A 19,298-nucleotide genomic window follows, 5' to 3' on the forward strand; every position below is an offset into this window, starting at 1 on the left:
AAAATACCCATGAATAGTCATTTGATTTATCATAAAATGCCCATTATTACTTAAACTTAACAATAATCTAAATATTTAAATAACTGCAGATAAGATTGACCAAGTTAAACATTTTTTGGGTCACAGCCGACGCTGATAACTTGTTAACAATCCCAAATGTTATTAATAAACAAAATTTCTTGCATTATCACGTCAGCGGCATAATGTTTACGGAAAATTTTGTCGAACATTCAAATTAGACCAGATACAGGATATCAAATTAACGAAACACAATGGAATCGAACAGTAACCAAATCACTTTTTAATTTCGTCTTTCGTTTCGATTCTCAAAAACGTCATAGAGACTATAATTAATTGTGTTATGACGTTGTACGACGCTGTTCTGATGTGAAGTATTTGTTATATTAGTTTAGTGGCGGCGTACTTCCCGTAGTGACGTAGCCACTCATTGAGGCAAAGCCTTCGTGCGCGGGCGCAGCGCTCAGTGGCTGTGTGATCTATCCGCCGTACACACGCACTCATGTTGCCAAAAAAAACCGGGACTATATTTAAAATAGAGTAGTGTAATAAAAAAACTGTGGCGGGAAATTTGAATCGACGTACCAAGGAGTCCGGCCGGCATTATAACCTCTTCGCAATGGATGCGACGCAAGCGCAGCTCTGTTCGGATATTTGACTGTGTGAGTGCTTTTAGAGGTACATTCGTACATTCAGTGAGTGGGGCTCCTAGAGGAACCAAGTGAGTGAGACTCTTTCACGGATCTCTGGATATATTAGCTTTTTAGCTTACCTGGTATTGTTATTGTTTATGAAAAGGTGCCAAGTACTTATGTAACACGTTGCAGTATCAATTTTGAGGTTATGAAGTAACGGAATCAAAACAAAAAGTAGTGTCAAGGAACTGAAAGCCGGTCACATTCTGTAGATGTAGATATGTTTGGACATAGATGCGTAGTTTGTCTATAGGTTATATAGTTATTATTTTATTATAACTTGGTGGCCAAACAACACTTTATTAAAGTTTATAATTGAAATCGGATTTGATGTTTATTTAACTTCGTTTAAGGTATGAAGATAATCTCTGCTAAAACAATTCTAACTTAAGTTTTGGCTATAAAACTTATTCTTAATCAAGAGACTAATAAATTGATTCCCACAGCCTAAACAATTCACATCCTCTTAGGTCTAATAAAATTCGTTAGTCAACGATAAATAAAACACTTTGACATCCGTTTGCGATAATCTAACGTTTGGGGAAATCCGATCGTATTTTGTCTAGTTTAAAATAGAATTCTAGACTGACATGTTTTCTTCTTTGGAGTTCATAAAAAACTAAGTATGTATGGTAACGATTCTTTGATTCCGTATATGGTGTTGCACCGGTATTTATGTAAATTCTTATACTTTTACTGTTTTGTTTATGAAAATGAGTTTTGATTAGATTTGTAGGTTTATCATGCAATTGCCAATAAATTAATTGTTGTATTAAGATACATTGTATGTCATGAAACATGAAATACTTTAGCTCGGCTCTTAGACAGTTATCTAGTTATTTGGGAACCCCAGATTCCTAAATCAATCATGCAGGCTTCTGCCTTACATTCAAAAAATAAAAACAAATATTCGAATGGAAGGGATGACCGCGTAGGCTGCTACGAAATATCTCGTAGCAAAATCGTAGCGATAACTTTTGGGTTCCTTGAACTCGTATCATTGTGGCTACGAAAAATGATTTCAATTTTCAATATTGACTCTTACTGCGAGTAATTTAAGGTTCATAATTGCAAATCAAGTACACATAAATAGGTGTTACACCTAATGGGGGATTCCAACGGCATGTAAGTCAAGTAATGGGCAATTTAACATTATCTCACACTGACAATCTTATTCAACTAGTCTGATGTTATTTTATTACACAATGGTATAAACACTGATGTGAATAGAACCTCTTTTAACACGTGTAAGTAACTTAGCTCTATGTTTTTATTTTTTTTGGATTGCCCACTGTTTTTCTACATACAAACTAAAATACAACGCTTTCAACTATCCTATATTGAAAAAACAAAGTGTATATATAACATTTGCATTTGTTAAAAAATACCTTTCGAGCCTATACCTACAATACCTAAGCTCTTGGTATTGCTGACCTCAGAATTTTATATTTCTATAAACATAAGACAAAACTATCGACATAAGCTACAAACCATATATTCTATTCATCGAATACTTTTCCAAAGATATATCACTGTTTATAAACAAGAAGAGTTATTGGCTATAACAGTTTGTTTCTTGTTTTATACAACTGCAATAACAAAGTGGGAAAACTTTCCTGTAACAGATGGTAGTCTGCTTTGTGCCACTTCTAGCTTAGCAACAGATCTGTGGTAAACAAGAATGTAGACTAATTTTTATTTCATTCAAGATGTTTTTGTTTTAAATACACATTTACGTATTTGTTTTGAGATGGTCTTGTCTAAAATATCTGCACCTGGTTTTATATCTTTAAAAGTTTAGGACGATATCTATAGGTAGCATCAATGATATCATCATATGATATATCTTCAGCTATTAACAAAATACCCACATTTTTAATACCACTCTATCATGAAAATAATCTATGATAGATACCGAACTTATCATCTACCTAACTTACACGTGTATCGTACGAAAATTGAATGAACTATCAATTTTAGAATCTACCAAAAAAAAAAACATTTAAAATAGTTTCAATTCGTATGCAGCACAGAAGCATTTTTTATGGCTATAAATGGTGAGCGAACTTTGGGAAACCCAAGGTCTGAAGTGTATCATGGTCTAGTATAGTCACGCTTGATCTCGACGCTGATTGGTCGACAATGTAATGACGTCAATGCATTTTGTCGGCCATTTTTTGCGAAAACGGAACACACACTTCCTATAGGTTTTGCGATTGTTATTAAAGAGGTTGGCTATTGTTGTTTTTAAATAGTTTATAGGTTACGTTTTGACGTAATAGATGAAGTTTAAAAATAGAACTTTAATAAAGCCTTAGGCTTTTAGTTCTATTATTTTAATACACTGACTATTTCGAACAATAATTAGTATTCTTGATCGAGGACTCGCAATCAATGCACTGAAAATTTCAATCAATATTTTTGATAACAAAAAATGCTTCGTATTCAATCTAGGCTCTTTATTATGCAAAAGAAACTTTGATGGTCTAACGGTTTTCATAATAATATTTTTCTTAATGTTTTGTTTATACAGTACACTCATATAATGTTTCATTGTGAGCTAAAAACAGAGGGTCATTGGCTTTACTTTCTGCCTACACGCGCATTGCCATAGCGACAATCACTTGATTGTTTATTTATAAAGAAATAGTCACTTTGTTAGAACACGCTCTATATTTAGGTAATCTTTTGAGACTAAATAATTGTCTTTACTTCTATTGTATCATGGGTAAATAACTACGCCATTAGTGTGTTTAATTTAAAAGATAACTGAGTTTGTATATACCTAGTCAGTGTCCATACAAATGAATATGCATGTTTTGTCATTGGTCATTCTAAAACAGAATAATCCATAGTTTACAACATTATTAATAAGCACATTTATAAGAAACTCTGTACGTATAAATCGGGTTATCCTGTATTGTTATAACTGCTCTTAATTTATTCAAGTAAAATAATCTAGAAATACCAGAAATGCCACTAATTATGACAAATGCTTCGCCATAAAGTGTGTAAAAACTGTAAAATCCCATATCCGTCTGAACATTTCTTAGTAAATAATCATAGATTATGATCTATTTATAATCAGTGGTTTCAATCTTCGGAAGTACGGATATACGTCTAGTCGGATACTTACTATTGACGCACTGAAGTGACTTGCATTTAGGCATTTTTTGTGCGGTCACAAAATCATGATTTACTCATTAGTGTTTGACAAGTTGAATTGAAGCGAAATAAATTATTTAATTCATCGATTGATCGATTTTATTTACAAGTCGTTACTGTACTATTGTAGCTAAGTCTTATGAAATCTTTGAGTAAAAGTTGACCATTTTTTATTGATGAACATTTTTATAAAGTGTCTCCAAATTAAGCTATAAATAATATCAAATCTTGCAGCTGTGAAGACGAAATATTTGACATAAATTAACATTTAGTTACAACTGATTTCACACATTATTTAACATGACATAAATAAATTAGAACGATTTTTTGTATCTAATCTGTAACATTATACCGCCATATTTTTCTATTATTCATGATATTGAATATATCGCGTATAATCTAAGCAGTTAATTGGTAATATAGTATATTACAATACATAAAGATTATTTACGTCATTAAATTGCAATCAACGATCACGTGGACTTATATGTATTCATTAATAAGTGATTTCATACCTATTAATGAACTTAAAATTACTTTCATAAAGGATGAAATGTATTATTTTAATACATAGGTACCTAATATGTACTAACTACTATATACTAAAATATGCAAAAATTATAAACAAACAAACTTCACAATAGTCAAAGGTCACATATTTTAAAACACGTCATATCTCAAATATTTGCTCACTATAGACAATATATTGACATAATAAATATTATAATGAGATATATGTCTATTAAAATAAATTCCCAGACACTTCCGCGTGTTAGCTACTACTTATAAACTATGCGTGACCACATGCAATGTTAAGATTAACATACGAAATTAAATATGTAAATATAACATAAAAAAGTATTGTAACGTGCCTATTTTTTCTTCATAAATTGTTCTGTACCGATAATCATGTCCAGCTTCTGATTACTGCGTATTTAAAATTATATTTAAATTATCTACTATAGCATGAAGACTTAAACCTACATATCACCAACATTTTTTCTAAAGTAGGTGAAAACAAATAAATTAAAATTAAATTGATTCTCGTTTTTCCCCAGAAAACTCATTAACAGTCTGATATCAAAAAGGTTTCAACCTTAAAAGCCGCTTCTAAATATCAAAACAATTAAAGAATAATAATTCCTAATCACTTCTTCTCGTAGATAATGACATCATCACCCTCTAGTAACAAACTCACAACTATATAATTATTAACTTATATATATAATCATGATATATAAAACAGATTTGAATACTTTTATGATAACATCACGAAATTAAGGCAAAAATTAATGGGAGTGATTAAAATAAAATCAACTGACACGAGTAAGACATAATCCACAAAAACGCAAAAGTGACCCTTATTTCGAAAAGCATAAAGTTTCTTTTCAACCACACTCTTACAAGACATAAAATTTCTGAAGGCAGCGTCACATTCTATTCAAAACAAGAATAGTATTTTTCCTATCACGTCAAAACAAGTATTCTAAGATTACGAACATTCAAATGAAAACAATACCAATCAATATAAAGAACAATGATAACCAGTCAACACGTGGGAAATAATGTAAATGTACCGACAATTGTTAGAAAAACTGAAAAAAAAGTAGAAAAATAAAGCTAGAGGTTGATTATCTAGCTAGACCGGTTCGGTACAAGAGAATTTCGCAAAGAAAATGCAATTCTGCGCAGTTGTGTGTCAAGTGTGCATACGATGGGGCTGTCGTTACTTAGAGTAAGATTTATTGACCTTATTACTTCTACTAGTATTGGCTGTTTCTTGTAGTTTCGCCCGTAATCTGGGGAGAACCTCTTCTCGTGTGCGGATAAAATATGGTCTCTGTAACTCGGGGATCGACTAGCTTCTCTTCAGTGCAAAAAATATTCTAATAGCTTGTAGTTCGCAGCCTTTATGGGCAAAAAAGTTAAGCATACTCACAAATAATGAGTAAATACCCCTTTAAATAATTGTCTTATTTCTCCGAACTGATATGTTAAACTAACAATGTTTTTTACCTAATCCCGTCTTAACAGCTGTTAAAATACCACATAAAAATGTTTTTCCCGCGATCTCCGTTCATAAGCTTCAAATTTTTTGATCACTTCATAACTCGTGTTATTAGCAAACCATTTACATATATTTGCATAATATTTTCTCCCACTTGTACGATTTCTTCGAATCGGAAACATATTGGTGATAAAAAATACTTTATCTACTTCTTAAAATATAAATTACTTAATATAATCTAATCCTATTTACTTATTATCACATCACCTGACCGTTGGTATTTTTTTAATACATTTTTGAGTTATACTTCCAGTCACGACTATATATAGAGGTCTTTGACGCAATGGATAGATAAACATACAGTTTGGAAATATATGGTAGGCATATGGAAGATGTTTAGATGTCGGCAGATGACGTTCGCGAACAATGACCTATCGAGCTACAAGAACTTGAAAATATTTTATTTGTTTTGTTGGGGATAGGCCAAAAGATAGGGCGACGCACAATTTCAAGTGACCTCAATAAACGGGGCATCAGGTTCTTAACTTACGAAGTTCAAAGACCTCTCAGATCTTAGTATCAGATCCTATCGGACAAACAAACAACAGTGCGACAGTACCAAACAAATTAACACCTGCCTTGTGTAACAAACGCGTGCGAAATCCAAGAAATATCGACTAAAATCGTGACTGATCAAACAATGCCATTTACAGTGCAACCAATTTTGGTACTACAATCGGATCTTGATCAACAACTAACGTTTGTTCTCCTTTGTTCACAGATGCCACAAACGGTGCCCCGGTCCGGGTGCAGCCCGCCGTCAGCGTCTCAAGGCGAGAGAGCGGTCCCCGGTTCCCCCGCTGATCTACAACATCTTCTCCGCCTCCTCGGCGCTGCATCCCCGCCAGAACCGATGCTTCACTCCCCACCCAACCCGCACAACAAACCGCCCCCACCCTACCCAGAAGACAACACAAACAACGTTTTCTTAGAACGCCTGTACGACTTCGAGGGTTACCCTACTCCCTCACCATCATCAGACGAAGGTTCTATCCCAGCAGTCGCCCTGCAGCCCGCTTCACCCTACAGTTCTCTTCAGTACTCACCACAAGTGTACATCAAAGAAGAACCCAACAGACTTGCCGTGCCCGGCTTTGCGTCTCCCTACCCCTTATCTCCGTCAGGATCGTGTGTGTCCTACGGAAGCCACAATCAATACTCGTCACCTGTCCCACAACACGAAGAATACATAGACATAGAAGAGCTCCTAAAAGAAAATCAGATACTCCAAGACAGTGTCCAACAGAGCTACATCACACCTAAAATCGAAGTTGAAGAGCCAAGAGACCATATTCTACTCAGATCAGCTCTCGAAGACACATCCTTCCAGAAAAGATTAAATCTCAGACCAATTCCTTTGGAGTTGGGAAGTGTGAAAATGGAGGAGAGCAGTGGAGGTGACGATTCTCTAGTCGCGCCTGATATCGACCGTGTCCTGAGCATGGCCATCGAACAGACCAAGAGGGACGTGGACAACACATGCACAGTACTTGGAATCTCACCTGGTAAGTTCAAAACGTCAACACCATTCATCAACTTTGATTGAGGGTTGTATTACGTGCGAACTGCGAATATATTTATGAACAATCTCGTATGGTTTACAATAGCATGGGAATGCTGTACTCGAACGTCTTACATGAATACTATTAGTCTTCTAATTAACAGTGACGTCATTCAAATGTCGGCCCAGTAAAAAAAGTAATTCCTCGTACAGAACATGTTAGCTACCATCGAGTGTAACGCCATTATAAACATAAATGATTTCTTGGAAGTCGCTCTGAGATTACGTAAGCTGTTTATATTGGCCCAGCGATGATCTCGTCGTATATTAGTGACGTCCTCGCTACATACACATTGATTGGATATGCAAAACTAAACATGCGAAGCTTGGTTAGTTCTTCTTAGAACGCATTTTCTTTCTTAGGGCTGTTAATTAGTAAGTCATCGACTACGAACAAGGTATAATGAGATTACGGTAGAATAGATGTGATGATGCCATCTGAATTAATCATCAATATGGGCTTAGACATAGTTGCCACCGACCGTTACACAGCATCTAACCTTTTTACTAACGAGTTAAATAATGATGGTTGAGATGTGAATGGCAGAGAAACAGTTGTTAATGATATATTTATTTGCAGATCCAATGCAATGGAGTACGGGAGACGTGAAGGCGTGGGTAATGTTCACATTGCAACATTACAATATGCCGATGGTTCCTATGGAAAACTTCACAATGGATGGCGCCGCACTTGTAGCACTAACAGAAGAAGAATTCAACCAGAGAGCATCTCAGGTACTATTTATAATCATTTGTATATAGTTAAGATTATCGCGTAACCCTGGGGCAGATTGAGGGCGTTCGTCAGACCAAAGTCTACTCTGATTCACATACACACACGATAATACATTGTTTACTTAAGTAGTATCAATTAAAAGAGACCGTGTAGGAGAAAATATCCACAATGCGAGTTATCTTAGTGTTATCACATAAATTCTTCTAGCCACGTGTCAGTTGAGGTCAACTGATACACAATTATCTCTTGCTGTAACGTCAATGAAGGGGCTTGAGAATTTTTTAATACTATTAAGTGATAACGATATATTGAGATATTCTTGATTCTTTAGTTTTATACCTATTTTAACAGAGAAATGTGTTCTGCCATGATTTTTATTATTTCATCTGACTTTTCTATAAAGATCAGTAGCTTATTAATAACCACAAATTATATTACGGTCAAATTATTGTCACCTATTTCAACAATAGCTTCTTCGTTTTTTCTACAAATGCTTACATCATGTCCAGTTTTATGTGAGATGTGCACATGCTCGACCCAGTGCGAATTAATGAGCATAAATGATTCAACTTTAATCGTATTTACTGACCAAAGTGCAAACTAATTTACATTTCATTTAACACGTTTAGTTAAGTAGCTTATTTCTTCTGATTTAGCATAATGGCTTCATCTCTGAATCGATTGATCTTTGTATTGGGTGACACCAAATATTCAAATAAAATTTTATTGAGAGTGAATTTATTGAACAGACTGAATTTATTGGAATTATTTAACAACTAAACAATGTTGAAATTCCAGCTTTTAACGAAGATAATAGTATCAGTGCTCGAGGAGGCGATGATAACAAATAAGTACCTACTGCTAGAATAATAATGATGCAATTGACTGTGTACAGCGTACAATCACTGATTTTAATAACAAAATAACATTAAGTTTTATTGCCAAATATGTCTATAGTAACCAGATATACCTGTAGACTTCATCTTTCGTTTAAATATAATCAAGATTAATTGTGAGAATATTATATTTCTAATGAGCTGCTCTATCAGTTTTATCAATTACGAAATCAATCTCAGAAAGAAAAAGTACTATCTAATTCCCATGACAATGTACAGCAATTTTGTTTGCGCCATGAGGAAAAATGTGCAGAAAATACACATTCACGCCATCTGATGTAACATGCGTGTAGGTCAGTATTCTGCTTCCTCAACTACCATTACGAAAAGTTTAACATTGATTGCATTTACGTAATTAGTAAGGACGACGAAAGTAAGGAAATCCGTTAATGCTGACCCATCTTATGTAACGTCATTGAAGACTAGTTTATTTTTGACTTTTAGTTTTGCAATAGCTGTTATGTCATCATCGTTATTTATTATAACATGTGGTATAGTTGGTATAGGTTCGACAACTTTGATGTCGTTATGCAAGCTTTATGCATCTTAGAAAAGGTTAAGTAGATCTTTAACTGAATATTGTTTTTATTTTTTGCCATCTTATCCGTCTATCATATTACCTTCATTAATAGGTACCAGTGTATCTATGATTAATATATCAGCAATTATAAACATTGTTACAACCAAAGCATGTGCGGTCAAGTTCTTTCCCTATGACGGTACTAGGAAAATTTTGCTTACATACGTAGTAATCATACAGTCACGCATTCTGATGAAAATTGATTTTTATGACGGCATTGATGATTAACACTGTAGCGCTAATCGGAACCGGTATTATCCAGATATCATAAAGTTCAGAAAATATTGCAACTGAGAGGTCATTTCTTATTATAGAGGTAGTATAAAATCTCAGCAATGAAATAAGATCTATAATTTAAGAAAATTCGAGAAGAGAAGCATTATAATGAAAATATTTAAGTTAAGATTGTCAAAGTCAAAGATGCAAATACTGTAACAGATAGTACCGTAAACACAATTTCTCGAAATGACTCACAAAAACAAGAGGTTTTATCTTAATTTGAAACCAAAACAACTAGAAAGAAAGAACGCAGAATAAAAACAGCTGAATAAGTAGAAAAAATAATGTAGCATCGTATCGAGCACGCCAGTTCCAATGGGCAGGTATCTTTGTTACCGCACGCGCCGACGAGCCGACTTTCTCTAAACGATGAAAGTCAGCACCCTGGGACCCGTCTGCATACAAATTGCATCTGGTTGGCTGTGTGGGAAGAGGTGTTGAATTAGCTAGGAATTCGAAGATCGGGAGATAAGCAATAGCCGCGGGGAGGATAAACGTCAATAAGATGAAGACTTATGATCCGTCATCGATAGCCAGTTTGTAGATAGTAAAATATTTGTAAGGTTAAAGATTCAGAGATTAGGTGACATTGAGTATCAGTCTTGAGATAGTTTATGTAATGAAACGTGGCTTTAGAAGAATTTGAAATTTTATAGATACACAGTTACTGGGCGAGTACTTCTGTAAAAAGAAAAAAATAAACACTTTTATGACTCGCAAAAACCATTCCCAAAAATTCCGCTCGACCGCAACACATAAATATTTAAACACACGTTACCATACGCTTTGCAAATCTATTTCTGGTAGCAAGCATTTGAAACTCGTTTCTTAATTCACAGCCAGACTCGTTAGTTCCACATCGCTTTTGATATAAATAAGATAAGTTTAATCAATTTTCTGCTAACTAAACAGAGGTAATGATCACTTCAAATGTTGGATCTTGGAAACTGGGCGTACTTTCTGTGTAATAAGTTCATCGTTAGATCTGGTTTGATCATTGTTTATTATTGTTACAGGCGGGAAGTACTCTGTATGCTCAGTTAGAGATCTGGAGAACATCACAAGGGTCTGATCATCATCAGCTATCAGCATCGCCCATTCCGACGCCTGCTGGTTTACCGTCTGCCGACGACATGAGTGATGGTGAGTGTCTTATTGACTACATCTTGTATTTTTCCAACAATAGGCCAATGTCTATTCAAATTAGGCTGAAGATTTGGGATCGTCGAACCAGATGAACGTCGAACATTTTGAACATCTTATACTGTGTTTTGTGAATACATTTTTTATAATGCCAATTCCTTTGCAGGGTTGGCAAAGAATCAAGAGTTAGCAACGGATAAGATAGGTACTAAATGTTTTTCTATTAAATCAATTTTGTTTAAGTCAGCTTTGAATGAAGCATGTTTCTTATCAGTTGCTTAACTGTGTAACCTGCAATCATTAAATTCAAATGATTTATCATCAAATTAAGTTAATCCATTATCATTATAATGAGCAAAACGTTTTACGATAACTATTAAATTAATTTCCATTAGATTACCTACCTAAGTCTAAGCAGATCAAGATATATAGATTTAATGGAAATTCTTATAGGACAGACACGCCTAAGGCTGATTTATGAGACGTAAATTAAATAAATGAGTGACGTTCGGGTTGTGGGATTGATAGCTGCTGGTTCTATTTTATTGCTACTTGAGAAGTTTTAGCCTAGTATGAATTTAGTAGAATTGAAAGACTTTGATCCTATTAACCAAAGGTAACAGTAAATTAGATGTGTTAGTGTAGATGCCAGCGATGCCAGCATAAGTGCTATAAATTCTTGTGAAGTTGAACAAAATTCAAAGTCCATAAAGAGTAGAATTTGCCCATCTACCGTTAGTTACTGCGTAATATACAATCTACTGATCCTGTCATGAAGACGCGTGAAAATATAAGACACATGATTGAAAAGTAGATAGTGCAATACGTGGTCGAATGTAGCACGGCAATGCATCAGTCGCATGCATTGTGCAACGACCGTTACCAACCCACATACGGACTGTGTTAGAGACAAACGAGCTAATGATGTATGGCCAACATCGTCCGCGGTTGTAAACTCACTTTATGAGGGAATTGAAAGCCAAGATGTATAGGACGTAATGAGGACAGGCGCGGTATTTACTGGTGATAAACGATTAGCCAATGACAAAGTTGGCATTTAAACTTTTGTTTAAGGAATTGTCATCTAACTGTGCAGTACCTTGGAAACAGACATTGCTTTAGATTAATAGTTTTCAATCAACAGAGTAGTTGTAAATTATACTTTATAACGAATTGCCATTAATATTGTCAAGATTAAAGTCATAAAAGCAAGTCTTATCGCAATTGCATAAAGATAGACCCGTGATACAGTCCAAGCGGACGAGACACCCTGTCGCCCTTAATGGCTGGACAGTTAGCTTATAAATAAAAAAAAGTGTCAGATAGTAGCACAGGAAATTGCGATCGACAATTATCTACGACTCAGTTGTCAGTCCACACATGTTGTTTGACATAAAGATTTATATCAGAAAAGCCCTGACAGGTATAAAGTAAATCAATGGGGTTAAGAGGCCAAATAGTGAATTCTGATTTAAAACAGATTCTTAAAGTGCAGAAGTTGTACAAACAGACGAGAGTCTTAATACTGAAGTCAATGTGAGAGTTAAAGAAAAAGCAGTATCTAATCGCCCAATAAAAGTACAAATTCTTGATACGGTAGAAAAACATGATAAGTAGGCTAAAATAATTGATGACTTAAAAACAACGTGTAGCTTCGAGAAGGATCAGGTTTCACATATTTTTGCTTGCGATTGCAATGACGATATCCAAACTGATCATTTTATAAAATTGATAGGTATGTTTATTGAAACAAGCTTAAGAGCTTGAGGCAGTAAATCTTAAAATCGTTGACCGATAAAATGAATTGGATACTAATGTTATATGGAGCCACGCCTAGTTACAGTTAACCCATCAATCAGGCGATTGTCGTTCTATTGCCGTTCTGTCCCTTACATGTCGGCTTCGGATCCATATACGTCAAGTCTTGTTTTTGTGTCGTTTCCCGAAGGCCTAGTTCACGCCGCCGGACCCACAAGGTCGTATGCGACCACGATAAAATTGCCGTTGGCATCGTGAAAATTTTCATTGCTCCCTACACATACGGTTTATAGTACTTCGAATTTAATCAACCGTAGTCTGTGTCACTTTGCTCATCTCTTTTAGTAACTTTACTCTCATTTTATCTGCATTCGTAATTTGAGCTTTATTATCTTGCTGTTAGAATTCAGGATTCCTCAAACTTTAAAGCCAGCCATAGTTCTCTCAAATAGTTTGCAGCATTCCGTTTAGCACTTGGCTTTCTTCTTTAAATAGCAAGTTGCTATTTAACTGTTCCGAGTGCAGCGTTGTGTTTATATGATTTGTTTGGATGTCAGTTTGTTTACATGTCTAGAACTGAAGGTCGGTTGCTGTTAATTTGGTCCATGTTTACAGTATCCATTTTAAAATATCTTTTTAATTTAAACATTTTCTTTGAGAAAATTCTTTGTTGTCTTTAAAGATTTTTTTATGTCTAGGCAAAAAGTTATGATTATGCTAGTCTAGTAGGTTTATGGTTTCCTAGAAACTATTAATTCAGGCGATTGACTCCCAAGAAGCTATATTGTCGTCTTGTAGGCTGGGGCTCTGCTTACCCCCTTTTTCTATAGCAGCATTATGGGCCTTTTAATAGTTCTAAATTGTTAAATTATACGCTTCTTTATGCATTCAGGTCGCCTTTGACATACACTCTGGCTGTTATTCTTGTTAATAATTTGCATTATACCTAGTTTAAATATTAATTATTCCGTAGAGCCCAGTGGTCATTCATTAAGTAATTGACGTCTACCTGTGTGCCAGATTTTATCTTGTAGAACCGATTCATTGTTTTTGGTTCAATCCTATCCAACATTAGCTTAGTTTTGAAAGTTAATCATATTTGAATGTTCCTCATTATCAAAATTACTTAAACTCTCCATTACATCCTCACTTATAACAGCACATCTCATTCCATTTGCAGCTTTAACTCTTCACACCTAAGCTTCAGAATCATTTGCTAACGTTATTTCTTCTTCCACAGATGAGGACTCAGAGTCAGCGGGCACAAGTGCGACTGTTGGAGGCGGTAAAGCCAAGACCGGGAGTACACATATACATCTGTGGCAGTTCCTGAAGGAGCTTCTAGCGTCCCCCCATGTTCATGGATCGGCGATACGGTGGTTAGACCGAAGTGAGTATCTTGTGAATATGTTTTTAGGACTTTCTTTTGTTTGTGGCAATTGTTTTTTGAGAGACATTACATATATTTGTAATATAGGAGTAAAATAAAAAAAAAACGATAAAATATGAACCTTTAGCTTAGGTTTCTGGGAAAAAATATATTTGTGAACACACTACACTACAGTGGAGAAAATTGTTTGAGTATATTCCACGATTATGTTCTTTTTGACTTTTGGGGATATCAATAGATAGTTATATTTTTATACATTTGGTTTATATGCCAGGTAAAATTCCTTTTGAACAAAGTTTCAATCTGTTGAAAACTCGCGTACCTATGTCATTTCTATTTTCGACGATTGCGTGGTTATTATTTTCATTGGAAATGTAATTTATCAACTTTTATCTTAACAACTTACAATCCATTGACGTACATTATAATCTTGTGTTTTGTAAAAATATGAAACTACGTGGGGAATATTGCAGGTGATAAAAATGGTAGGTAGATACGATTAAAACAAAAGGTGTTTTCACTAAAATAATAATATCCCGGTCTAAAACAGGTGTGGTTTTGTAAATAAAAAATATTGTAGGTTTTAATATTAAATTATATATATACAACATGTAACCTAATTAACGCACACCCTCAAACACCCCAATTAGAATATTATGTTATAATCACAATACATACACTGATTTTTTTATTTAACATGTATATGCATTGTTATTTATTAAATTGTTATACCAATTTTTGGAGAACTTTTTGGTCATACTACTACGCACACAAATATCGCGCCGCGCGCCGCTCGACTCGACACAACATAACGAAACTACGGAAAAAGCCGACAATACACGAAGTCTTATTACTTTGAGTTAAGGTCTATTTGAATTCGTTTTGACTGTGCAGGGTTAATATGACAATAATTTCCGTAGTTTTAATTATTTTTGGGATAAAAAATTACCTATATTAAAAATGATATAAATCGATTCAGTAAACGAGTCATGAAAGTTACATGTTGTATATATTTTTTCAAAAATATTAAAACTAAACCATACACATGACATTTCTATTCAAAGTTAATCTATACTTAAGAAGTAGAACAATAACAGTCTAGACATTCTTGTTTTGTCTAGACAATTAGTAAATGATAAGGTTTTGATGACTCAGTGATGACACAATCTTCAAAATTAATAACTAAATACCTAGGACTAGAAATACGCGGTCCAATTGCGACCCACCTTCTTATTGAGAAGTCGGTTAAAAACACAGAAATATATACCTAAATATTCAAAATAACAAATAAATCTCTTCTGTAACGACGCAATAAAATAAAACGTGTCTCTCAATTATTTTGATAGTTAATTAACAAGACCAATTATAAAATAAAATGTCGTAATACATAACAATATCTAAAGTATATAACCTTTAATCCTATTCGAGTAAACAACATCGAGTAAATTCTACTCGATTTTGTTCGTTGTCAAGTAAACAATAAAATTGTAATATATTTGTTTATTTTAATTAAACATGGCCTTGTTAATTAGTTGGAGATAAATTGCAACAACATCGTATTATGATAGTGTTTGCATTCATAATTAATATTATTTATCTTGGGGAAATCTATAGCGTCATGGATATGTCACTTATTTTAAGTTTTTAACCTAAAAATTACCAATAATTTTAATCCAAACGTCAAAAAAAAAACTAAAAAGATTCCATGTCTTTTCATATAAATACTTGGGTTGATGCTACATTTTCAATCAGTATTTTCTATATCTAACCGATTATAAAGCCTAGTTCTTTTCGACACAAAAGACTTAACGATACAATTTTAAACATAACAAAAGTGACCAGTAGGTACTTAGTAACAATAAAAACGAGTACAAAACCTGTTTGATAAAAGCCAGTATCTCAGTGACAACAAATGTACCAAACGACCCTTTGTCTCAACCTGCCCGTACGATAAATGATAAGTCCTATAATTGTCTCGAACACGGAATAGACACTCCTTTGTTTCGCTCAAGATAATTTACTATGCAGAATAGTAGGCGTGGCTTGTCCACACTTTATCATTGAAATAGTTTCTTATTGGCTTAATTTTAAAATATAATGGTATTAAATGTTAATCGTTTTATTAACATTATCAACAATTTATTGGTGTTATTGATTATTAATTTTTAGTAGTCAATAAAATAATAATATGGCTATTACGTGACTGCAATACCACAGAGAATATACCTACTTATTCAAAATAATAATTGTAAATTCAACCTCTTTTGAGAACCCTACTTTAGGTAAAATCGTGACACATGTGCACATTCACATACACGTAAAATGGCCTAAAGTTAGTAACACAATAGACACATTAAAACGTGCTTAGAATGTCTTCACATAAGTTTAAGCTATTTTAAGCTTTATCTTTTACCAAATCTACACATTATAAAGAAATAAAGTTTTTGAGTTTGTAACTCCTGAATCACTTCTTATGTTATAAGGTTACTATCCGTTAAAGCTGGGTTTTCACATGAAATATGAAACCCGAGATTTTTTCAACAATTCCAACCGATTCTCGATTTTATCTTAATCGAATGCATCAGTTATCGAATCTAACGCATGGAAAATTCACCTGGACGACATTCCGTACCAAGGTGATCTGGCCATTTACCATCTGTTCAATAAAATCGTTTTAAATAAAGGTTATCTAGTTTCGTGACTTGTTCAGACGATAGGCCGCCATTGTTTCCATAAATACTATTATACAGTCATTTTTGGATCACGAGTATTCCAAGCAATTGCATATTTGGTTTCTAGAGCACGATTTACTGTGTTTTGATTTTAATTGGTGTGATATATGACTCTGTATTGGTACTTACTTTTAGTCTAAAGTTGCTTAAAGTTGGAACTTGTTCTCAAGGACTGTCCATTAACATTTTGTTCTTCTAATGCCACTGATAATGACGCACGCAGATAATGTAATTCATGTTTTATATCTTAAGTTTTTGATAAGATAGCTTATGTATTATAACTTTATTACACAAACATGTGTAAATTAAAGCAATATTTAATGTTTAACATGATCGTTTTTATAGAGCTTTCTGCTTTCTGAATAAACATTAACTGGTTTTGTTTTGTCAGCTAAAAAGTTGTTGTGAACAACTGGTTTCGTTGTAGTTCGGAAAAGTAATGAGTTTTTACCGTTTCTTTTCTAAAATTAAATTTATATCTCATTAAAGCTAAGCACGAAGTCATCACGGCACGAGGAGACATAGCGGTCATGTGAGATTAGAATGCAGCTTACGTTTCTTCGTGATTTTGGAAACACAAAGCCTTAGTTATATTCCTAAAGATTATTTTAAAGGCTTTCTGCTTTATAAAGCAATGAATAGGCATCGAAGATTTTAAATTTCATAGGAAAGTCAACCTATAATAAACAAGCACGCACGTGTAATGTCTCTCAAAAAATAAGATTCGCGTATCCGATTTATTGAACGAAATGTTTAATTCAAACCGTACTTCACAGGTAACGGCGTATTCAAGATTGAGGATTCAGTCCGCGTCGCCAGGCTGTGGGGCAAGAGAAAGAACAGGCCTGCCATGAACTATGACAAACTCTCCAGGAGCATCCGACAGTACTACAAGAAGGGAATCATGAAGAAAACAGAGAGGAGTCAGAGGCTTGTCTACCAGTTCTGTCATCCGTACTGCTTATAAATTAATACTCTCGTTTAGTCTATAAGTAGTGTACATAATTTATTTAAGTTGTATATTAGGGTGCGTGAGAGCCGCGGTAATGCGGACGGCACGATGACTGGCTTCGTTTTGCGGCGCAAACGCAAATCGCAGCGCAGTCGCCGACTTTGTAGACTGCCGAATTTTCTACGGTTCTTTGTATCGACGAGTACGTCGTGAGGCCGGGAATTAATAGGCGTCTTTTACACTATCCCTCCATAAAATTCGGGAAAGGTAATTTTCTCTGGAATTCTATTGGACGGGACTATTAGATGTGTTAATGTTTTAGTTTTACCAGCGACTAAACGATCACGATCCGATTGGTGTTGAGTTTACACAGGATCGTCCTCGTCGAAAGCTGGTAATGTTTATCCCATATATCTATGATATATTTCTAGTACGTTCTATGAACTTTTAGTTAGTTAAGCGATCTGTAAATATAAGGAAAATGTGCCCTCTATTGTTTGGTACTAAGAATAGTGATTAAAAAGAGATTATTCTCGTTGTAAGTTTGTAAAACGTGTTGTAAAATGTGTTATACTTTTTTATAAAATATAAAAGAAATAAAAAGTGTTAATCTAATTTTTATATTAAAAATATTTAAAAAAGACGAGTTACGTCACTTATTGCAATAATTATTAAATTAAGTTTTTATATTTAATTTTAGTGAAGGCGGATGATTCGTGCAAAATTTGTTTCGGATTCTAATCTCAAAAATATTTTTAATTTTGTGCCAAATAGACGATTATTTATTGGGGACAAAATTTTGTGTAAAACATTTTGTAAAGGTGTCCCGCCGAGATGTAAATAATTATTGTGTAAAATATTTGCAATATTGGTGTTGGGATAGAAATAAAAACATATGAAATAAGTATAATAAATGTTTATTATATTACATTTTATAAGTTAACGCAGTTAGCGTTGTATTAAATTTTAATAATGATTATTATTGGACCAAACTAATGTAGATTTTATGAATCAATTTTAATGTCATAATAAATTAAATGGCTATTCAATTCGTTATATTATTTTTCCATACCTATCTATACAAATGTACATTAAATTTATTGACACTTAAATAAGCTTCTATTGACACCTGTAGATTTGTAAAAAAGACACGAGCAAAGTCAATAAATACAGTTTTTTCGCCACCTTATAAAAGGTATGTTACCTATCATAAAAACTAAAAAAAAAATGCTTATGCATCACAAGGAAAAACACTACAAAAAGAAAACTAAAAGCTACAGATTTGCATCATGTTATTTACACATTTACCTAATCTCTAAACGCAA

General features: G+C 33.9%; 1 protein-coding gene across 6 annotated transcripts in view; it reads left to right on the top strand.

Annotated features, from left to right (window-relative positions):
• The window catches only part of LOC135117368 (DNA-binding protein D-ETS-4-like), a 36,836-nt gene extending 17,814 nt beyond the window's left edge, over positions 1–19,022 (top strand). For 2 of the 6 annotated variants that reach the window (XM_064036475.1, XM_064036474.1), the window contains exons 2-7: positions 6,668–7,451; positions 8,088–8,242; positions 11,015–11,141; positions 11,308–11,346; positions 14,140–14,289; positions 17,798–19,022. In XM_064036475.1, coding sequence (XP_063892545.1) covers positions 6,668–7,451; positions 8,088–8,242; positions 11,015–11,141; positions 11,308–11,346; positions 14,140–14,289; positions 17,798–17,988 — 1,446 coding nt within the window. In that variant the 3' untranslated portion in view covers positions 17,989–19,022. Of the gene's footprint in view, positions 1–428; positions 740–5,494; positions 5,614–6,667; positions 7,452–8,087; positions 8,243–11,014; positions 11,142–11,307; positions 11,347–14,139; positions 14,290–17,797 lie in introns of those variants that run through there. The other 4 variants (XM_064036476.1, XM_064036479.1, XM_064036478.1 and 1 more) reach the window with 4 other exon arrangements.
• The last annotated feature ends 276 nt before the right edge of the window (positions 19,023–19,298 follow it).

Source organism: Helicoverpa armigera, chromosome 10 (genome assembly GCF_030705265.1).
Source record: "Helicoverpa armigera isolate CAAS_96S chromosome 10, ASM3070526v1, whole genome shotgun sequence".
NCBI lineage: Eukaryota > Metazoa > Arthropoda > Insecta > Lepidoptera > Noctuidae > Helicoverpa > Helicoverpa armigera.